At 35.9% G+C, this 23,315-nt stretch overlaps 1 protein-coding gene across 2 annotated transcripts in view; it reads left to right on the top strand.

The window, feature by feature from the left end:
• The window catches only part of LOC123540147 (WASH complex subunit 2-like), a 48,070-nt gene that overhangs the window by 8,017 nt on the left and 16,738 nt on the right, over nucleotides 1–23,315 (top strand). For both annotated transcript variants that reach the window (XM_053526406.1, XM_053526405.1), the window contains exons 5-24: nucleotides 1,454–1,519; nucleotides 2,078–2,251; nucleotides 2,598–2,685; nucleotides 3,103–3,185; nucleotides 4,410–4,487; nucleotides 6,310–6,438; nucleotides 7,002–7,131; nucleotides 7,472–7,528; nucleotides 8,559–8,659; nucleotides 9,111–9,174; nucleotides 10,130–10,231; nucleotides 14,359–14,457; nucleotides 15,306–15,427; nucleotides 15,757–15,855; nucleotides 16,525–16,697; nucleotides 16,906–17,020; nucleotides 17,441–17,535; nucleotides 19,705–19,921; nucleotides 21,239–21,349; nucleotides 22,554–22,658. In XM_053526406.1, the coding sequence (XP_053382381.1) occupies nucleotides 1,454–1,519; nucleotides 2,078–2,251; nucleotides 2,598–2,685; nucleotides 3,103–3,185; nucleotides 4,410–4,487; nucleotides 6,310–6,438; nucleotides 7,002–7,131; nucleotides 7,472–7,528; nucleotides 8,559–8,659; nucleotides 9,111–9,174; nucleotides 10,130–10,231; nucleotides 14,359–14,457; nucleotides 15,306–15,427; nucleotides 15,757–15,855; nucleotides 16,525–16,697; nucleotides 16,906–17,020; nucleotides 17,441–17,535; nucleotides 19,705–19,921; nucleotides 21,239–21,349; nucleotides 22,554–22,658 (2,208 nt within the window). The remainder of the gene's footprint in view (nucleotides 1–1,453; nucleotides 1,520–2,077; nucleotides 2,252–2,597; nucleotides 2,686–3,102; nucleotides 3,186–4,409; nucleotides 4,488–6,309; nucleotides 6,439–7,001; nucleotides 7,132–7,471; nucleotides 7,529–8,558; nucleotides 8,660–9,110; nucleotides 9,175–10,129; nucleotides 10,232–14,358; nucleotides 14,458–15,305; nucleotides 15,428–15,756; nucleotides 15,856–16,524; nucleotides 16,698–16,905; nucleotides 17,021–17,440; nucleotides 17,536–19,704; nucleotides 19,922–21,238; nucleotides 21,350–22,553; nucleotides 22,659–23,315) is intronic.

Genomic DNA, 23,315 nt, shown 5'->3' with positions numbered 1-23,315 from the left:
GATTCATTCAGTCATGTAGGAGTTATGGCCCCTGACTATAAAAATTGGTCTCATTCAGTCATGTAGGAGTTATGGCCCCTGACTTTATAAAAATTGGTCATTTTAATGTTGTGTCGCGCCTAGCTCCAAAAGTATTTGACCTAGAGTCACAAAACTTTGCAGGAATGTTGGTCAGCATGTGCAGTTGTGCACCTGGGGTTTTGCGTCCAGATTCATTCAGTTGTGTAGTAGTTATGGCCCCTGACTTAGTAAAAAATTGGTCATTTTAATGTTGTGTCGCACGTAGCTCCAAAAGTATTTGACCTAGAGTCACCAAAGTTTACAGGAATGTTGGTCAGCATGTGCAGTTGTGCACCTGGGGTTTCGCGTCTGGATTCACTCAGTCATATAGGAGTTATGGCCCCTTACTTAGTTAAAAATTGGTAATTTTAATGTTGTGTCGCACGTAGCTCCAAAAGTATTTGACCTAGAGTCACCAAAGTTTACAGGAATGTTGGTCAGCATGTGCAGTTGTGCACCTGGGGTTTCGTGTCCGGATTCACTCAGTCATATAGGAGTTATGGCCCCTTACTTAGTTAAAAATTGATCATTTTAATGTTGTGTCACGCGTAGCTCCAAAAGTATTTGACCTAGAGTCACCAAAGTTTACAGGAATGTTGGTCAGCATGTGCAGTTGTGCACCTGGGGTTTCGCATCCGGATTCATTCAGTCGTGTAGGAGTTATTGCCCCTGACTTAGTTAAAAATTGGTCATTTTAATGTTGTGTCACACATAGCTCCAAAAGTATTTGACCTAGAGTCACCAAAGTTTAAAGGAATGTTGGTCAGCATTTGCAGTTGTGCACCTGGGGTTTCGCATCCGGATTCATTCAGTATTGTAGGAGTTATGGCCCCTGACCTAGGAAAAAATTGGTGTCCTTTGTCATGTAGTGGGGGCATCTGTGTCCCATGGACACATTTCTAGTTTTTACTGAAACACCTGGTAGTAACATGATTTTATATACTACAATGTATCTGGTCTTTAAACCTGTCAAAATTTTACTGTAGTGTTTTCTTAATATTCCACACTTCGATGACTCCAACCTTGATTTGAGACACTGATCTTCATTTTGGACAACAAGCTTGATATGGGACATTGAGCTCGCTTGTGGACATGGTGTCTGATTTTGGTCACCAAAGTTGATTGGGGACACTGAGGTTGATCTAAGACACCGAGGTTGATTGGGAACACTGAGTTTGATTTTGGACACCAAACTTGATTGGGGACACAAGGCTTGATTGGGAAAACTGAGGTCGATTTTGGACACGGGTTGATTGGGGACACTATGCTTGATTCAGAAATAAGCTTGATATGAAATTCTTTGTCTCGCAATCTAATCACGAACTGTAAAACATCTGGAACAAGAGACTTTAATAGTTGGGAAATACAGCAGGTAGTTCTTCTATTATTTCAGCGTGTATATGATGAGGATGTCAGTCAGGAAGAAACACCGCAGGAAGAGAAGAAACAGGAGAATCAGGTAAAATGCAAGCTTTTGTTTATTGATTTATTTATTAGCCTACATTGTACCTCTGTTTGTGAGGAAGTTGCTGGCTATATCATATGTAGAGAACAAACACCATCAAGATCACTCAGTCTGGTAATAAAATGATTGTAGCTTTATCACTTAAATGCTGTTCAGATTCTGGGTTAAACAAATATCATAGGAACAATAATTCATGCACTTAGGAAACTGCTGTGTTCTTTTTTCTTTTATTAAAACAACATTTGGGGCCTCCGTGGCCGAGTGGTTATGGTCGCTGACTTCAAATCACTTGCCCCTCATCGATGTGGGTTCGAGTCTCACTTGGGGCGTCGAATTCTTCATGTGAGGAAGCCATCCAGCTGGCTTACAGAAGGTCGGTGGTTCTACCCAGGTGCCCGCTCGTGATGAAATAATGCACGGAGGGGCACCTGGGGTCTTCCTCCACCATTAAAGCTGGAAAGTCACCATATGACCTTTCATGTGTCAGTGTGACATTAAATCCAACAAAAAAAATAATAAAACAACATTTTATTGTATAATTCTTTTTATAAGGAAAAAACAAGAGAGCAGAGGGAAGCTGAACTGATCCCAAAGGTTACTGAAGCCATTAAACTTGGTGTGGATGTGATTGAGAAAGCATTTGAGAAACTAGACACAAATATTGACAACTCAGACTCTGAGGACGAGGATGAATCTTACAGAGTTGATCCTATACTGGAAGCCAAGGTAAGGCATATGATACCCTGACAATGTGCACTCCACTTTCTTTGCATCTCGCTCATTTTTACTTAAGTAAAAGAAAAATCGCTTTCTTAAACTTAAATTTCAAATGATTTAGATCACTATAAGAAGAATTATTCTCAATGAAAATTTAAAGTTATATTAAGTATTTTATATTCAAAATAGGATCACCTTTAAATCTTTTAAATATTTTCATTTTATTCTGCTCCAATTACATTTGAAATGGTTATAAATTGAAAAAAAAAATGTATTTTAACCATGAAAATAAGACCTATAGAAATTTGAAGATAACCAGAATATTTAGTTTAAGTCAGTTTTATGTCTTCTCCAGGATCCATACATTGACAGAACATTACCTCATCTGATAGGAACACCAAACTTTATGCAAGATGACACTGTGGGTCTAAAAGATGTCTCAGGTAAACAGCACACAATTGTTACCTTACAGTCTGATATACTGTAAAATCATTTAATTTCGTGGACATGAAATTTCGTGGTTTTGGTCAAAACGGCAATTTCGCAGGGATATGATTTTGTCGATTTCAACTTTTGAACATAAAATGAATGGGAATTTTTTACTTGTTCATTGGGATTAAATTTTGTGGATTGACTCAACCATGAAATCCAGGAAAATTAGTCCCTCACGAATATTAATGATTTCACAGTAACAGTAATGTCTTGACCCATGCTTACGATAACTTCAAAGTCATGATCAGTTAAACACAAAATGGGAAATAAGTAGTTCCTTAAAAAAGAAAGAAGTCTGTTCTCATTTGGACAAGTAAAAACAAATTTTTTATTACCCGAGATTACATGTGACAGTATGGATGTTTCAGATGAGGAGTCTGATGCTGGAAGTATCAGTGAGAGTGAATCAGAGGATGAAGATGAAGATGGAGGAAAGAAAGAAGAATCTGAGGTAGAACCATACAAAGTTTTCTTGTCTTATAACTGACCTGTTAAAGCAGAAGTTATAGTCTTGTTGGAAAATATTTTGATTGTTACTATAATCACCATTTGTAAATGCCTGACTTGATGGGAATTATGTTACACATAGATTAGAACTGAGAATACGAAAGATTTACTGCCATCTGATGTACAGAGTAAAAGATCAGAATTATGTTGTATCAAATCCACCTATGAAAAGGGCGACCCTTTGGAGATATGAAGTAGGGCTACAACTTGCCACAGGATGCCTGACTTTGTTAAAGTTCATTGCTGTCAGTTCAAAACAGACATTCAGATATTCAGATTTTGCATATCAAAATTTAATTTATATTGATATGTATGTAAATCATTATCTTTTCATTTGAATAGTTGGTTTTGGGTTAAATGCTATTTTGCAACAGTATTTCAGTTATATATCGGTAATGGCATGCCGTTAATCTAACAATTGTTCCTGGATTCTGTACCAGTACTTACGTGTTCTTCACAAGTCAGTGGCAACTTCTCTTAATAAATCAGAAGTGGAGAGTAATGAATGACTTCAGACGCAATGTCTTTTTTCAAAATGTTTCAAAGAACATACGGGTCACCCATGGATCAAACTCATGACCCTGCAATTCCCCCTATTGAGTTAAGCGGCTGGGCTCATTTGAATAGAGTGCCTACTATAGTGATGGTCTTTGATTGATAGGATCATTTCTTGTCATGACTAAAACTTGTTTAATCATGCAAAATATGGACATTAACATACTTTTTTAACACGATGACACAGGATAACGTGATGTGAAGTATGATGTTACATCCCTGTCAGTTTAGAGTGGGTTATTGTGTTACTTCCTGTGACTGGTCTGCATTACAGGATAATGTCCTATAGCATTTTTATGCCCCAGAAGGGAGGCATATTAGTTTTCAACTGTCTGTCTGTTAGTTCGTTCGTCACAATGTTAACTTTTTGCATGAAGGCACTTTACTCGCGAACCACTGCACCCAGGACTTTCAAACTTCACATGCTGATAGTACTTATTGAGTACAGGAACCCTATTGACATTAGGGTCACCAGGTCAAAGGTCAAGGTCACCAGGTCAAAGTTCAAGGCGCTGCGGGGGGCATTTGTCACCGTTAGTGACAGCTCTTGTTGTTACTATTTATTGTAAGGTTTATAATTCAGCAATACACTGGGAATTGTTTAATGTTTCAGTACTCGTACAGCGAGACAGAATCAGAATCGGATACAGAGAAACCACGTAAGAAAGAAAAGAAAGATCTCTTTCCACAGGTAGGTATCATCATAGTAACTATGGTGCTTGTTTTCTATAACCATCCGTGGAGGTATTGTCTTATGTTTTAAATAATTGTTAAGAAAATGTAATGCCTAAATAATTGTTTAGAAACTGTTATGCTTGATTTGAATGAATTATTGTTTAGAAAATGTGTTATATCTAAATAATTGTTAAGAAACTATAATACCAAGAAAATGGAATGCCTTAAGTAATTGTAAAGAGAATATAATGCTTAAGGAGGTAGGTTACCTTTATATTTGTATGTGCGCATGTCCAACCGGAAGCTAACGTGACGATTTACGACGACGTTTACGACAAACTAAATGTGTTAAATTATTCATTCTTCTGAAAACAAATCATAGACCTGTCTTCGATCTGACGCTTGATGGTTTAATAATGCAGAAATAATGAATAAATTGCCGCAGAAACGCTTCAAAACAATGTTGCCTTAAAATGACGTCATTGACGTCATGACGTTACGTGTCAGTTACCGCGCAAAATTAATAGCTTTTATCTTGAAAGTACGTAATTTTGTGCATTTTCTTTATTCAAACTATTTTCAAATAACCATTATTTGCTGAAATAATTTTTTTGAGTCTTTTGCTCTGAATAATAATCAATATTTTGCTTCTTTTATGTAGTTATATTGAAATATAATGCGGAATGTAAGAAAATGGATGATGGTAACCAATGTTATTTGGAATATAGTTGGGTGAGAGGTTACTTGTTACGGCCATTTTCAAATAAAAAATCTAGCAGTTTGATTTGTAATACCTATTTTTCAGGTTCCGTTGATAATTTGTTACTTATATACTAAAACTAAGATCTAAAATTGTTCAAATTTCAGTAGAAAATTGTGGTTTCTTGAATTGAACTGATGTTACCATGGAAACGAAGCCCGTGACCTATGTATCTAAATGTAAAATTCAAAAGCCTTCACACTAGTCTATTTAAGAAACACAGCTTCGGCTTTTATTTTCATTTCAACAATATCCATGAGAATAATTGTAGCATGCTGAACGATTTTTCCATGAAAAATGCCAGACGAGGGGTACTGCTGTAAGTATTCTAAGCTTAGAAATTCCTTTGAATAAATACAGATAACACGGAAATATAACTTACATTAGAAATAATATGTTTTAAAGCTACATCAACTAGAAAGATAATCTTATTCAATATTATTTTATAAGAAATTACGACAAAAAGCAAGATATAAGCCATTTTAAACATCTCTGTTGCCATGGTTACTTTAAACTTTAAGAAAAATAGGGTACCATGTATATTGCTTGGTATTTTGCTAATAATATTGCTCAAATATTCCATGTTGGTCATTAACAGAATGGCACTGAAGCCGTCGAAAACCCCTATTTTTATACATAGTTGTTTAAAAATGAGAGAAAATGCGTTACCATGGAAACACGAGCCCCGCGACATATACATTTTAAGCTTATATTAGAAAGCTAACGTGCATACTAGTAAAATTATACATTATGCTGACTTCTACGGATATCAATGAAACTAAAATACACTGAAAAGTGTTAAATATCCGTATTTTCCTTCTTCTTTCAATATGAAATACCTTTGGAGGGTCATGTTCTTCAAACGTGGATAAAAATTGAACTTGAAGGGACAGAGAAAAACGAAACTGAGATTTTAGCAGTTAAAACTTCATATTACACGAAATACAAAAAGATGTTGCGGTTCTACTAATTTGAATTTACCCTTGTAACAAGGTAACCTACCTCCTTAAATAATTGTAAAGAAATTATAATTGTAAAGAATGCTGTAAGATTTCTTGAGGATGTGTTCTTGTATCAGGATTCTGAAGAGTCAGATAGTGATGGTGATTTGTTTGGTACCAGCGAGAAAAAGAAACCTAAAGACGAAAGTGAAACAGATTCTGGTGAAAGTGAAGAAGAAGATGAGGAGGAGGAGGAAAAACCAAAGGTAATACAGAGCTGTCATAGATGCAAGCTTTCAAGTGGCCTTTTATTTCATCATTTTGTCCAGCTTCGTTTAAATTTCTGAAAATGGTATGGTGTATGAATATAAATAAATTCTGAATAATACTCCAAATTCTTGAATTTCTATATTAGAAATGAATTTGTAAATTAAAACATGTTTTATTAAATCATTGCTGTGTCTTTATATCCTAAAGCTACAGAATCTATTCCCAATGATCAGTATTTTGGCTTTGAAATTTGGAATCAACATATTCTTGTCTTAACAAAATAGCTTCTTAACCCTTCCCCTGCTAAATTTAAAAAATGCACTGGTTCATCATTTAATTTGGGTGTAGGTTTGAATATTTGAGTTACATTGTCAAAAGTATTATTGAATCCGTCCTTATTTATTACTTCCCTTTATGACTAGTGACAGTGTAAGTTAACCTGCAAAATTACAAATGGTACTTTTGGACAGCTGCTTTGCATGTTTTTAACATGAAGTTAAAAGCGGTATGGAACTTTAAGCCAAACTCAACAACGTAAATGTTTTGGTATACTTCACAGCCCCCAGGTGCTCCGTTAGATTTTGCTTCAGAGTTAGCAAGGAAGTTGGGAGGACCTGCACCAAAAGCCCCGTCTCCAGAGCCTGCAGAACAAGGCGATGATTCCGAGGAGGAAAAACCAAAGAAAAAAGGTATTTGTTTATAGATTAACAAAAATATTCTAAATGTACAGTCATTCACATTGTTTCAGATTATTGGAATGTGAAAGTATGGGAGAAACACATTAGATTTTCCTTTCTAAAGGTTTATTGTATCATTTGACCGTAGCTGATTGGATAAAGTTTGATTTATTAAAATTTAAATTTTGTTGTATGTTTCACCCTTTACAGTGAGACAAAAATAGAGAACTGAAAAAAAGACAACTTCATATAAAAGTTTTGCAGTTAATTAACTTTTTGTCTTTTATCTGAAACAAAGTATTATGTAGTATCCTTCAATGCATTTGATAACTTCTCTCGTTGTATTCTGCAGAGAAAAAGAAAGGAAAGAAAGAAAAGAAAAAGAAAGAAAAACCTAAAGATGATGATGGTATGTTCCAGTATAATTGGTTTTAGAATGTACAAAATGATTCTGAGTTAATATATCCTTATCAGCTATCAGTAAATAGTATTGAAAATGGGTCAAAGTTCTGAATGAGATATAATAGGGTTATTATAACAGTAGCTTGATCTGGGATGCTGTATTTGGCTCGAGAGGATTTTTGCCAGATCGGATCTCACGAGGCGCGCAAGCGCTGAGTGTGATCCAGTCTTGCAAAATCCACAAGAGCCGAATACAAAATCCCAGATCTAGCTTCTGTTATAATGACCCTTTTATTGTATACCTCTACCTTTTTATGTGTTGTTTTGTTATTGAAGGAAATCTTTAATGTTTATCAATATTAAAATGGATCTAAGTGAAGTTTTTATGTGCGCTATTTATAGAACTATGCCAGGTCATGTATATTAATGAAAGTAGTCCGGCAGTATACAATATGGAAGGTACAATATGGAATTTAAAAGGTACTATATGGACTTTTTTTTCTGCCAATTCATATTTAATTGTGAAATACCAGCCGATTTTTTTTTACAGAATTTATATACTGTAAAATCATTAAATTTCGTGGGCATGAAATTTCGTGGTTTTGGTCAAAACGACAATTTCATGGGGATATGAATTCATGGATAGCAAATTTTGAACATAAAATCAATAGGAATTTTACTTGTTCGTTGGGATTAAATTCATGGATTAACTCAACCACGAAATCCACGAAAATTAGTCCCCCACGAATATTGATGATTTCACAGTAGATATGTAAAAAAGGTGATATTGCACTGTGCAGTAGTCATCCTGTACTTTGAGCATATAATAAGTACTTACAGTCTGTCCATCAGTCTGTCTGTAAATCCATCCTTGAATTCTGCATCCTGCAATAAATTGAAAAGTATTAAAGGTATATTGGTAAAACTTGTGATAATTGAGAGTGTAAGAAGATTATGCATAATATTTGAATTTGCTGCTATTTTAGATTTTAAGATTTTTTTAAATGTGTTTTCAAAGAGCTTTTGTAATATTTTAGATTTGTTTCCTGCTCAAGACAATGATGAAGATGATGATCTTTTTGGAGGTGGAACTTTTGGTGGGAAAAAGTCAGGTGACCTGTTTGGTGATAGTGACGAGGTACTGACATATTTCTTGTAAAATTAAATGTAGGACAATATCCTCATGCTAATAGTTATTTTGCAAAGGAAATTTTTGCTATGACAGTAAAGATTTCTTACTTTAAGACCCCATAAATATAACAGCAAACAGTATTTCAAGAACTGCATGCTATTTTTGCATGAGCCCTTCTGCTTAGCTGAGTATGTAGAACTCAAGAGTAAAAAGAAAACAAAGTTCCTAAATGTGTACACATGCAGATGTATGTCAGACTTTACAAAATTTGAAACTTCCTCTATAGTTCGGCAGCTGTAGATAAAAAAGTAAAAAAAAAAGCACAGGACTGTGTTCAAGGCAGTATTTATATCTAAAGTGTAAATTATGTAGAACAGGTGTTGTGTTAGTTACGCTTTAAAACTTTAGCTTAACCGTAAAGCATTCAAATATAGTTTTGATTGTTTGCATTTGACAGGGTGACTTGTTTGGTGAAAGTTCAAAACAAACGAAGAAAGAGAAAGATGAATCGGAAGATGAAGGTAGTGATGCTATTACAGGGTATTGTAATGTCTGTAAAATATTACTGTGTATTTTTGTTGTTTGTTCTGTACCCATAATTCATGTGGGCCAGTTGACCTCTATCCCTAATTGATGTAGAGCAGTTGACTTCTACCTCTGATATGTTAGGGGTAGTTAGCCTCTACCCCAGCTTCATGTGGGGCAGTTGTCCTCTACCTCTGATGTGTGTGGGGTAGTTGTCCTCTATTCCTGATTCATGTGGGGTAGTTTTCCTCTACCCTTGATTGATACTTGGCTGTTGTACTCTACCTCTTATTCATGTGGGGTAGTTAGCCTCTACCTCTGATTCATGTGGGGCAGTTGTTGTCTATCCCTGATACAAATAGGGCAGTTGTCCTCTACCTCTGATTCATGTATGGGAGTTGTCCTCTTCCCCTGATTCATGTATGGCAGTTGTCCTTCACCTCTAATTCATATGAGGTACCATTCACTGAATAGTTGTCCTCTTTCCCGGATGTGAGATAATTGTCAGTTACTCCATGAGGACAAGTAAATACGGATAAGGGATCCCAGAACAGTGTTCAGGTTACCTGATTATGTTATATTACTCAAATATAGTTTTGAGAACAGCATTTAACCCATCAAAACAAAATAATAAACTGTGTCAATTTTGGAAAAAAATGGCAGCCATGAGAAGTAGTTAAGGTAGGTGACAGGTACTGACAATCAGGACATTTATGTAGTTTTGTCTTCTTCAAATGCAATTTTAGCATCATCCGGTCATGATAGAAATTTTTTTTTTATACCAACAGGAGAATATGAAAATCGCTAACAGAGAATACATGTACGTAGTTGAAATTCCCATTTCAAGTCCACTGATTTAAATGGCACATTACATAGTCATATACCAATGTTTTGATTATATAATTATTGTAGAATCACAAGTTATATGATTAAAGGTTTTTTGTTTCATAGATGAGCATGAAGAAGAAAAACCAGTTGAAAAGAAACCTCGTGCCAGAACGTCTAGCGGAAAGAAAATACCAGCTGGTGGTATTTCTGTGTTTGGTGCTCCAGGTATGTAGATTACTTGTTTGTGTGTAACTAAGTTTATTTCTTGTTTCGCATATAGGCGACACCTACAAAACTGAAGAACGTCATTTTAGTTTCCTGGAGGTAATGGCAGGATACAGAGTATGTTGTAATGTTGTAGTTGCAGTAGCTCCCCATGGTTCATTAACATACTCTGGCAATCAATAATTTCCATGCAAGTACATTATTTTGTAAGGCATTTCGGTATTCTCCAGAAGATAATGTTTCTCATAAAAGCAGCTGGCTTTCTCTTCACACTGGAGAATGTGAAAATGCACATGAAAAATATGTAATTGAACAGAAATATCGGATCACCATTAAAGATCCACTTGACTTGTCTGAAAAACTGTAAGTAAATATTTGTGTGCAGCAGCAAGGACTTGGAACTTATTACCAATAGTAGAGATAGTACCTAAGTTTTTCAAATCATAGGTTTGAAGTTAAAAAGCTTAGAAATGAAGACAAATGTCCATATATTTCTCAAAAACAGAAATATAGACAATATTTTAACCAGAAGTGCAGAGTTATGAGCATCTAATATTTTCATGTTAACGAAAATTTTGTGATCAAGGAATGTAACTCTTCTTGAACATGGAGAGCATAAACATCAAAGGGACATAATATAGTCAATATTTTCTAATTGGGTGCATTTGATTTAACATTCAACTTTGATCTGGATTGCTAAATAATGATCCATGATACTGTGTGCTAAAAATTTAGAACATCTGGAACAGTCTATTAACAGCAAAACTATGCTTTAGCAGAATCTAAATAGTTAAGCTCTAACTGGGACTCGAACCAATGACCTCCCACACCTAAGGCAGACACTACCACTTCCCTATAACAGCAGTAGCTAATAGCTATGCAGTTTAATTGCTGGATTACATTCCGTGAACTGGAACAATAATCGGTGAACTCCGGATTATCGGCGTATCCGCTTTGTTACCTAACGGCAATTTTTGTGTAAAGAAAAAATATAATCTAATGCTGCCAACGTCATAATCGGTCAAATCTGCCCAAATTTCTCTGACGTGTTGTTCAGAGTATGAACTTTCTGGTAGTACCAGTGAAATATTACTTACACTGAATCTTTTATATTTGCCCTTTTTGCAGCTGTCGAACGGCAACGACGATGAGTTTTGTCCAAATATAAGTATTTATTCCATATTACTCGACATAAAATAAGAACATGTACCATTCTTTGTCTTTTATTTATCTCATTGTTATACTGTTAAATGTTTTAAGATCATATAACACATTATGACGAACAAATTACTTAAAATACTTGATTTCTAAATTAATATATTCTACATCTGCTAAGGTAAATGCATCAATAGATCTGAGAAAAACATTGAAAAGTTAAGTTGGCATGTTTTTGGCCGCTCTATCTTCAAGCGAGAGGAGACCAGGCGCAAGCATAAGACAACACGCGATGCGATGACCCCTAAAAACCGCAGACGGCACCCAGCACACGGACCACACCCGAATGTATGACAGCAGACCCCAGCTCACCACGGCTCCGCACCAAAACGATGCCACGAAGCAAGTCAAGAGCTGCTACCAAACACTCAGTGCTAGAAAGCTGTCTGATATATGTCTGTGCTAAAACAAGAACGACAGTATTGGCATTATTGTCCACGAAAACGGCACACGTTAAATATTCCTGAGACAGCCCAATTCTTCAGCTAGTAAAACTAAAATACGGACTGACCGGGCCTACCACACAAAACACCAACTGATGCACCCCAGACACACTTCACCTTGCAAGAAGCAACGCAACATAGGCACCACACAACATTATAGTGAAGCATTACAGACAACGGAATGCAACCAGGGCCTCACCAGTACCATTGTGATGCATTACAGACACTTCATATCACAAGAAACAACGCAACATAGGCATTACCAACACTATAGTGAAGCACTACGGACAACGGAATGCAACTTGGGCCTCACCAGTACCATAGTGATACATTACAGACACAACCTAGGTTTCGCCAATACTGTAATTATTCACTATAGAAGCTTCACTATGCAAAAAAGCAAAGCAACCTAGGCATCACCAGAACCTATAGTGGTGCACTACAACCACTTTACAAGCAAGCAACGCAATGCAACGCAATGCAATCTAGGACTCGCCAGTACTATAAGGACGAGACCTAGTGACCCGAAGCAACTTCAGGTCAACCAACCTTAAATAGCAAGGTGCATCTTTTGCAATGAACAACCTTTGGTGCACTGTTGAAGACAATAATGCCCTTGTGATAGGCCCGATAAAGGCAAACATAGCTTCACCAAACTGAGCGGACCGTGTCCATAACTGACAGACGACAACGCAAATTACACTGAACTGTTCCGAATAAAATTCATCACACCAAACGCATAGATATATCCCTAGTTCGGCGTCTACCGTATAAATCGCCACAAAACAAACACCCAACCGGTTATTGTTGAGCAATCTAATTAACTCGATATCTCGCCTGATCCCCTCAATTCAACATTATTTGAGCGACAGTCCTAACATTTAAGGTATAATTACCGATTCATAAAAATTACAAAACACATAAATAACTGCCAGTGAGCCTTATCTTTTATCTAGAAGCTAAGATATAAATGAAAATACCTAAGCTAAAGTAATACACAAGTTCATGTAATTTCTTTTCTATATATTCTTTTACAGAAAATGTCTTAAACATTAATTTAATTTCCGATATCCTTAAAAAGCACACATTCGAGTTAAAAACATTCTAACGAATGCTGTTATTTATCAACACAATACACCTGAATTCCATAAATCGGGAACTATCCAAAAGTTAATTTCCAGGAAGTATCTACGGTACTTTGAAGTTCCTTCGACTTGGCTTCTATCACAGAACATTCATTCGTAACTTCTTTGAGTATGATTATAATTGGGATATCGGAGACTTCACAGTGTACGTTGCACTAACAGCTCACTGACATCTTCAATAAACGCCATATAAGAAATCTGTACCCTGAAAGTATAATACAAAACGCAGCAAATCTGACACAAATTTCTCCAGAATGTCAGGTCTTTCACCAAAAAAACTAAGTTAACCATAAAAAACTACTGCATTAGCAACTTTAGGGGTGTGGCGGGAGGGTAAGTTTATCTTTACTGAACGACATGTAGAAGAACTGTAGATTCTGTCAGTCAGTGTATAATAACGGTCTATTCGCCCTTTCAGACGCAATGTGAGAAATCTGCACGGGCTTTTTGCTTTTATATCGAACAACTGGCTGTGTTCTCGGCTCGCTGAACATGCACATCAGTACTGTATTGATAAAAACGAGAACCAGTTCAAATGAATAATAAAGGCCGATTAATCCCGAATCCTTAGCAACTAACAAACATTTTAAGTCTCGAGGAATAAATGAAATTATTTTAAAGAAATAATTTATATTATTTTACAAGTTTTGAGAGGATTTCAATTGATGGGAAATTACAGTTACAAACTAAATACCTTTCTGCAACACATGGAGTCATTAGCATTCACTGTCAATCAGTATTATGATTTTAGTAAGATCCACTGTCATTCATTCATTTCAAAGTTTCATAGACAGAGTCCGTTGTTTACATTTTTATCGTAACCGGTGCACTTGTAAAAATCACTTTAGTTTGAAAAATCAAAGTATGCGAAGAGCTATGGTACAGTCTCTACCAATAGTCTCTGTCATATCACAAGACCACAGTTCTCTTAATGACCCATCTTTCATCTTCAATTTTTGTTTGAAAATTTGCCTAAAGGTTTAGTTTTTTGTTACTTGCCTCTATCAGATGAAAAAGAAGTGACACATTTAGTGACCAATATTATAGAACCATAATATTGTTCAAGATATTATCATACTTGTAAAAACTTACCATTAATATATTGTGATATACATCTTATGTTAACTATCCTGTTAAGTCTTTTAATTTTGTGGGCATAAAATTTAGTGGATAAGTTCTGAACGGCTGTTTTGTTTGGACGTGAATTATGGGTTGGTGCAGTAAATGGGGAATTAAATTTTTGGCACAACTGCAAAATCTTGGAAATTGTTTCCCCACAAATAATTTCACAATTATACAGTTACTGTCCTTTTATCTTCAACAGATAAAACAAAGAGTGGAGGAGGAGGTCTGTTTGATGATGAAGATGAGGATGATGACATATTTGGTGGTGCAAAACCTAAACCTAAAGAAGTTAAGGAAGGTTAGAATCGAAAAAAATCTGTGTGGTTCTCCATGACCTAGTTGTTAAGGTTGCTGACTTCAGATCACTTGTCTTTCACTGTTTAAACCAGTGTTAGGAAGTGATTCAGTCAGCTTACACAAATCTAAAAGTTCTACCTTTTTGTGTGTTATTGTGATTTGGTGAGCACCTGTGGTCTTCTTCCATCATTAACACTTGAAAAACTCTTTGAAATTCTACATTTAGAACCCTGTTATAACATTTATTCACAAAGTTCCCACTTTTGGCTCCAGAATGGACCTTTCATTTCAGGAAGTCAACCTGGAAAGTTGATGGTACTGCCCAGGTGTGTGAAATCCTAGCCTAAGAATTAATGTTTAAAGCTTGAATGTCTCTGTATAAACAGAATTGTATCAGTTTGACTTAACCCTAACCCTGCTAAATTTCTATTTTTTATAATGAACTTTCCCATCATTCAATTTTGACAGTACCACTAACTGTTTAAAGGGGTGCTTACCTCAAAGACACTGACAGAATGGTGAACAGTGCAGATCTTGATTAGACTGTATGGATGTGCAGGCTGATTATAATCTACACTGGTCACAAAAGCAAAACCGATGGTGTCCAGCATGATAAAGGTTAAGATTAAACCAGACATAAAAATTAATGTCCTTTATCCCGGGACATAAAGCTTAAAGCTGAAGTGTTACTGTATGACCAAAAATGTGTAACAAAAGGGGACAAACGTTTTCATTGTTTTTCTCTATGGAAGATATACCATATATTAAGCTTACTTGTGTACTGGTATGAGAATTTATGTGTTAAGTTAAGTAGCCTCAAATTATGCAGCATTGAAATGTTTATTTCAGAAAAGAGGTCTGAAAAAACAGCAGAAAAATCTGGAGGTGGTTTATTTGAGGATGAAGATGATGATGAACTGTTTAATGAAACAACTGAAAAACCCAAGAAGGAGGAACCATCTGCAAAGAGGGTTAGTTAGTGTGTTTTCCCTCAATTTAACATGGGATGGTAGTAAATTTCTTAAAATTTGTAATGATTTATCTAAGGTACGTTTTCTTCATTTTGGGAAGTGGCCTAAATGAGAAAAGTTAGGCTGATTTTACTTTTAAGTTCAGGTAAATTTTCTTGATTTAGTTCCGTGTAAATCATTTGAATGTGTTAAATTGCAAAGTTTCTAGAAAGCTGTGTATAATTGTAAATCAATAGAACAAATAGTTATATATAATTTCTTCTTTGTTTTCACTGATTTTGTATAAAACAAATTTTGCTTGTTTTAAAGAAGTTTGTATATAATTTCAGCATCCTATTGGAGGAGTGCCAATGTTTGGTCCTCCAGGAGTAGGTAACCCACTAGCAAAGGCATTGAAGAGTAAAGCTCAAAGACAGGAATCTGACGAGGTATATAATCCTGTTTATAACATGAAATAGTTATCCATAATATTATACAAATTTAGCTTTTATTTGTCAAATAATCAAAACTTTTGAGTAGTTTGTTGCCTAATTAATCATGGTTCAGAGTTCAGATATGGAAGAATTGAACTAGGAGGGTGTAAGCCTGAGTGGTTAGATATCCAAGCATCGGAATGATGAAGAGTGGAAAATTGGATGATAGACTCAAGAAGGTCTTGATTTTTATCATTCTTACAAGCTCATTGAAATGTTTAATAAAAACCGTGCTGGACTTCGTTTAGCAGAGAAGTAATGAACCAGACATAATTCTGGAATTTGACGCCATAATTGACATCATAATGTTCTCGTACCAGTCAGAGCATCAACTGTTACAGAATATACTTAGCTTTGCCTTCTTTGTTGAACTGGCAACTAATTCGAGCCATGTTAGAGTTTGTAATTTAAGACTCAGTATCATTGATATTTTGTCCTCAATGGTTTAATATATAAACACTACTTCAGAGAATCATTTGCACTCAGTTTTAGTTTCATGCAAGGAAAATTTCAGTCACCAGATAATTCAGTCTGTTATAAAATGTTCATTTGATATATAATCAAGACAGTTACAGTTGCTTTCCTGAAATCTAAAAAGGTAATAAGACAATGTTTAATTTACAGGAGGATGAAGATGATTGGTCAGATGGAAAGAAGTCCCGCAGTGAAAGTTTAAAATCAAACCAATCAGGAGCCTCAAGACTGTCAGCCAAGATTGGCTCTGCCCAATCAAAAGACAGCTTATTTGCATCTGAACCAGATGATTCTTTAGCAGCATCTAAGCCTAAATCAAACAGGTAAAATGTTTAATTGCAAAATTCTGTGAAGTTTGTAAAATTTTGTAGGTAAACTATCTTTTGCACTGGTATATATTTGATGTAATGTAGTAGCATTAAGCAGTAATTTTTATCACATATTTCAACTTCATTGACATTGTTTAATATTTTGATGTTTTATAATGTTTAATCTAGAGGCATGTCCCTTATATATACACTTGATTTATAGTTTTTCACGGAAAGCAAAGGCAACCACTGGCTTGTTTGATGATGAAGATGAGGATGACTTATTTGGAACAAGTTCCAAACCGACTCAACCTGCAAAAGCAGCACCATCAAATAAGGTAAATTTCTTTTTTACAAAAGACATTTTTCTTAAATTTTGAGAATATTTTCCCCAAAAATGTGTGAGATGCTTTAAAAGGTATTGTGGGAAAATTCCTCAAATCTCTTGACCTCTGTTATATTAACTGTACTTTCCTAAAATTAAATATTTAGAGCAAGCTAGACTTGTTAAATAAGAGTAGCTTAAAGGCATTATTGTAGTATTGTAGTAAAGAGCTCTTGATAATATTTATGATATGAATAAAGGCACCTTAAGAAATAAACATCATCCTGAAGACATATTTTGACAATTTGGAATGCTATTGTTGGCTAACTGGTAAACTGTTCTATTCTTCAACACATCAGTGACTTAACCAACCCTATTGCAGCATCTAATCTTTGAATGTCAATTAATTTTTAATATTTTATATATCATTCAGACAGAGAAGGCAAAACCAAAGTCCTCAGCTCTGTTTATGGATGATGATGAAGAGGATGATCTGTTTGGTGGTGCTCCACCTAAACCTAAAGATCAGTAAGTATCATGACATTGTATGCTCCACCGAAGACTAGTAAGTAGTGGATTTCTTGCTCTGCCTAAACCTAAGCCTAGTAAGTAGTGGAGTTCTTGCTCCACCTAAATTTAAGCCTAGTAAGTAGTGGAGTTCTTGCTCCGCCTAAACCTAAGCGTAGTGAGTAGTGGATTTCTTACTCTGCCTAAACCTAAGCGTAGTAAGTAGTGGAGTTCTTGCTCCGCCTAAACCTAAGCCTAGTGAGTAGTGGATTTCTTGCTCCGCCTAAACCTAAGCCTAGTAAGTAGTGGATTTCTTGCTCCGCCTAAACCTAAGCCTAGTAAGTAGTGGATTTCTTGCTCCGCCTAAACCTAAGCCTAGTAAGTAGTGGATTTCTTGCTCCGCCTAAACCTAAGCCTAGTAAGTAGTGGATTTCTTGCTCCGCCTAAACCTAAGCCTAGTAAGTAGTGGATTTCTTGCTTCCCCTAAACCTAAGCCTAGTAAGTAGTGGATTTCTTGCTCCGCCTAAACCTAAGCCTAGTAAGTAGTGGATTTCTTGCTCCGCCTAAACCTAAGCCTAGTAAGTAGTGGATTTCTTGCTCCGCCTAAACCTAAGCCTAGTAAGTAGTGGATTTCTTGCTCCGCCTAAACCTAAGCCTAGTAAGTAGTGGATTTCTTGCTCCGCCTAAACCTAAGCCTAGTAAGTAGTGGAGTTCTTGCTCCACTTAAACCTAAGCATAGTAAGTAGTGGATTTCTTGCTCCACCTACTGGTTAGGGACCACCAAATCCGGACGACCACCAAACCGGACATTCTCATAAACGCTTTATTTCTGTTGTTTACTGTGATCATCTGTTGTCAGTCAATTTGAATGCTTGGTTTTCAACAACACAGCGAAACAACAACAGTTAAATATGAGTATTTGACAAGAAATGCTACCTTTCATTTCGTCTTCTCTCTCACAACATGTTTACATTTGGGAGGAATTAGGAAGTGACACGTTGCGCATGCGCAATATTTCTGTGAGGCCCCGAAATTAAATCTACAGGTTTACGTGTAATTTGAGGTAAGCAGACGAGACATTTGGTAAACACTTAAAGCGGGGAAATATAGCTTTGATAATTTAGTGCAGGATTTCAAAACATCATAAAACATAAGTGTAGATTCTCTCGATTTGTGAAAAGCAAGAACAAGCGGGAAATGAATTTTGTACGTTGTAACATAGATAAATCATTGATTTCCTCAATGAAACTACTACAAAGGTAAAATTGTATGAATGATTAGAAAAATTAAGCATTTTTCATGATTTAAAAGCTCTCATTATGAATGAACGAAGTTATTCAAAGTGACAACTCGCTGTCCAGAAACATGGTACTGTTAGACCTTAAAATAACGTGATTCCATGACCCTTTGTTTGGGCCTCAAAAATATACTTGACCTACTTTTAGAAGTAAACAAATTAGCTCTTCAGTTGGGAGAAGAACCTAGCTTTGTTCAGTTAAAATTTCAATCACTAGATACATATATTTCCTGAGTTATCATGAAAAATGTGTGAAAAGTGTCAAGTAAACCTAAGCCTAGTGAGTAGTGCATTTCTTACTCCACCTAAACATGACTAATACATGTATAATGTGGATTTCTGCACCACCTAAACTTAAAGATCAGTATGTGTTGAATTTGCTCCACCTAAAGCTGTTGCTAGTAAATGTTGGATTTCTGCTCCACCTAAACATGGATCAGTAAATATCATGTTTGCCTCACCTAAAGCTAAGGATAGTAGTACTTGATTTCTGTTCCGTCTAAACCTAAAGACCAGTATATATTTGATCTTCCATCTAAATTAGATGGCCAATTGAAACGTTAATTGCTTGTCAGTCATTCGCAGTTTTGATGTGTAATCAGTGGAATAATGCGAGGCTTCAGGGCGGGCATTTAGAGTGGCGCAGATACACATTGAATGACGCTATATGTTCGTTAATTCCTTAGATATTAGCCAGACAGGCACCTAGATTTCTAAAACAGGTTCCATGGCACTAGCCTGTAGATTCCCTTTGATTATTCTTCCACCTTTATAACTTTAAAAGTTCCCATAATGACCATATTAATTTTATTGACATCACAGGTTTCAATTTTTGAACAGCTATAAACCTGAACTAAAAAGGTCCTACATGTGTTCTTTCTAAACATTTTCAGGGAACCAAAAAAGCCACCAGGTGCAGTGTCTATATTTCCCACTGGTGTTGACCCATTCAGTAAGAAGAAAGAGACAGAGGTAAAGAAAGAAGAATCACCAAAGAAAGAAGAACCTGTGGGGCGACCTCCGGCTAAATCAATATCCATGTTTGATGATGAGGAAGAAGATGATTTGTTTGGTGCAGGATCTACTCATAAACCTCCACCTCAAAAACAGGTAATTTACGAAAGAAATAATTGAGTCGCGCCATGAGAAAACCAACATAGTGACTTTGTGACCATTATAGATCCAGACCAGCCTGCGCATCTGCGCAGTCTGGTCAGGATCCATGCTGTTCACTAACGGTTTCTCTAATTGTAATAGGCTTTGAAAGCGAACAGCATGGATCCTGACCAGACTGCGTGGATGCGCAGGCTGGTCTGGATCCATGCTGGTTGCAAAGCCACTATGTTGGTTTTCTCATGGCACGGCTCAAATGTTACTTTTAAACAGTCATAGTATAGGGGTAATTGATTACTCTTCACATTCCACATCCTCCAACAATTAAGACTCACAAAAAAACATGGCTGACTGACGATGTGGTCACTTTTTCTGATATTTAATAAAAGGTAAAGGTATAGGACTTGATTATTACAGTGTCACCAATATTGAAAGGGCCAGTCAGTTTGGCTTATGAGACACATTTATTGTGCATACCAGTTACCTCCCAACTTGTACCACTATGCCAGGTGCCAGGCGGATAGAAATCGGTAACCATTTATTTAACTAGCTCTTAGCTCACGAACCAGCCTTTTTGGAATGAGTAGTACCATGACAAACATCTTCCGGACGAATGCTTCCCTGGGGGCTTGAACCATCGACCTCCAGATCCTGAGGCAGATGCCATAACCACTGGGCCATGGTGACCAGTTCCATATAATATGTAATATGTAGTGGAATGGGCGATTTTGAAATAATTACACAGAAATGCTCCTTGGGGTACCCATATAATAAGATTTCCATGGATCAGCTCATATGGTAGTAATGAACAATACTGCAAAATATTTTAATTCCTTTGGCATAAAATTTAGAGGTTTTTACCAAAACTTGCATCTTTCTAAGGATATAGATTTTTGGATTTCATAATTAGAAAATAAAATGAATGGGAAATTTATGTTTGTTAGGATTTAATTTTGTTGACTGGTGCAACAATGAAATCCACAAAAGTTTATTACCCACGAATATTAATGATTCCACAGAATTCATAAGTGTTTTGAATTTGTGGCATTCCATTTGGCTTATGGAAGGTTGGTGGTTCTACCCAGGTTCCTGCAGTGATGAAACAATATCTGCAAGGGCACCTAGAGTCATTCTCTGCCATGAAAAGCAGGAAAATCACCATATGACCTACAGTTACAATGTTGATGAGATATTAAACCCAAGAAAATCAAAAACAAATTTGAATTTGTGTGTCAATTTGTTTGTGAAAATTAACAAAAAATAAATTTTTTAATGAATATTATTCAAATCTACTGTACATTATAATTGTTACAGACAGCACCTCCAACAAAGAAGAGTATATTTGATGATGACGGAGATATGTTTGAGGGGGAAGAATCAGCAGATATTTTCTCCAAACCGCCACCTAAAACAACTCCACAACAGGTATTACAAATTCAATAATATTTTCTGGGAACTTTTTTTCATGGTTCTGGGTTTCTGTTCAATTAATTCCCAGTGAACAAATGAAATTCCTGTTTATCTTATCCTTACAATTAGATGTCTACAAAAAATGTGTCCCCTTGGAATGCTGATTTTTATCGGAACCACAAAATTCTGTGTGCACAAAATTAATAATTTTACCTGCTACCGTATAGCGGGTTAATTCTGCGGGCAAAAAAAAATGCTGTTTTGTCCTAAAATGGGCCTAGTTTATTTCTGCGACCTTCGAGAAAAGCAGGAATTAATTTTTGCGGTTTGCATAAACCGGGAGTAAAATTTGTGTGTAGGAAAGGAAATAGCTGCCGCATTTACTACGTCATAATTAACGACTCAAATTCATTCATTCCAAGGGGTGTTCACTGAAAATTTACTGACTGAACTGCATGGATAGTCTAAGATAGTCTGCACTAGTCGCAAAGACAAAATCATTTGCCGCCAACAGGCTAAAGGTTAAAAATGACTTCAACTTTGCTGTTTCTGTTGATGTGAAAAACAAAACTTTGAAAATTATCTCATAATTTGTGCTTATGGAAAGAGTATGAAACAAAAGTCATAATGTAGCTTATAGTATGTAGAGAAAACGGGGGTATAGGGATTTTAATCATGGGTATACAAACCAGAATCTTTTTGCATGAGTTATTGCACTGAATTAAAAGATTATCTTGTACATTTCTCATTTATGATACAGAAGGAAGTACTGTGAAACAATCTGGCATTATTCTTATAGTATTGTTTGTTTTTTCTTGAAATTTAAGGGACTCTGTCAGGGCCTCTGCTAGGCCTTACAAAGAAAGTGCCAAATTGAACTGAATCGCTGAAATCTGGCCACATTTTAATAAAATTCTTGTAGCCACTTTCAAAAATCTTTAGCCAGTTCTTTGAATTTGTAGCATTCGGCTAAATTGGCGAATGGCATAGGAGGCCCTGATTGTCATAAAAGAAGCCCCTATGTGACCCTTGGGCTTTTTAATCAGTTTTTCACCAGCCTGCTACAAGAGATTCATACACACTTCAGTGAGATGAAAGTACTTTTAGAACACTTAGCAAAAACTTGAACCTTTTTACCACAATAAAAAAAGTCTTTTGCAAAACGCAGACAAAATCTTTGAGAATTTTTCATTAAAATTCATGTGACTCTGTTTCACAGGTTACTAAATCACAGCCAGCTAAGGTCAGTAAAGGTCCATCATTGTTTGGTGGTGATGGAGATGAAGAGGATGAAGATGATCTCTTTGGAACTGGTCCACCAAAGGTACGATGATAAAAAGTTTAAATCTGCCTGCGTATTAAATTATTAAAGTCTGACAGGAATCAAACTACAGCAGCAGGTTAACTGAGAAAGGAATCAAGCCTTAGCTAAAAACAGACAAACCTTTAATCAGCAACATTGAATCTGATTCCTAAAACGTAAAGAAAAATAGTATTGGATATAATACATGTAGTACAATGAAAATGCTAAAATGAAAAGATTCTGTATGAAGCTGTATGTATAGATTAATTGTTATGCAACTGATGGACACAAATTTTTACTGATTACATGTAAACTTGCCTTAGCGGCCCACTTGTATTAAGCCTTAAGCAGCTGAGCTAGTCAGCTGACTTCCTGTATTGGCTTTTTAGCTCGACTATTCGAAGAATAAGTAGAGCTAGCCTACTCACCACGGCGTCGGCGTCAACGTCACACCTTGGTTAAGTTTTTTGTACCAGTCCACATTTTGACAAAGTCTTTTGAGATAAAGCTTTGAAACTTTCAACTCTTGTTTACCATCATCATGGCCAGTTATAGGCAAGAGCACATAACTCCATCAAGGATTTTGGCTGAATTATGGCCCCTTTTGACCTTGAAATCTTGGTTAAGTTTTTCCTACCAGTTCATATTTTTTGTAAAGTGTTTGACATATGGCTTTGA

This window comes from Mercenaria mercenaria, chromosome 16 (genome assembly GCF_021730395.1).
Source record: "Mercenaria mercenaria strain notata chromosome 16, MADL_Memer_1, whole genome shotgun sequence".
Taxonomy (NCBI): domain Eukaryota; kingdom Metazoa; phylum Mollusca; class Bivalvia; order Venerida; family Veneridae; genus Mercenaria; species Mercenaria mercenaria.
Note: the sequence above shows the minus strand (reverse complement) of the source record. Positions and strands in the feature narration are given on the sequence as shown.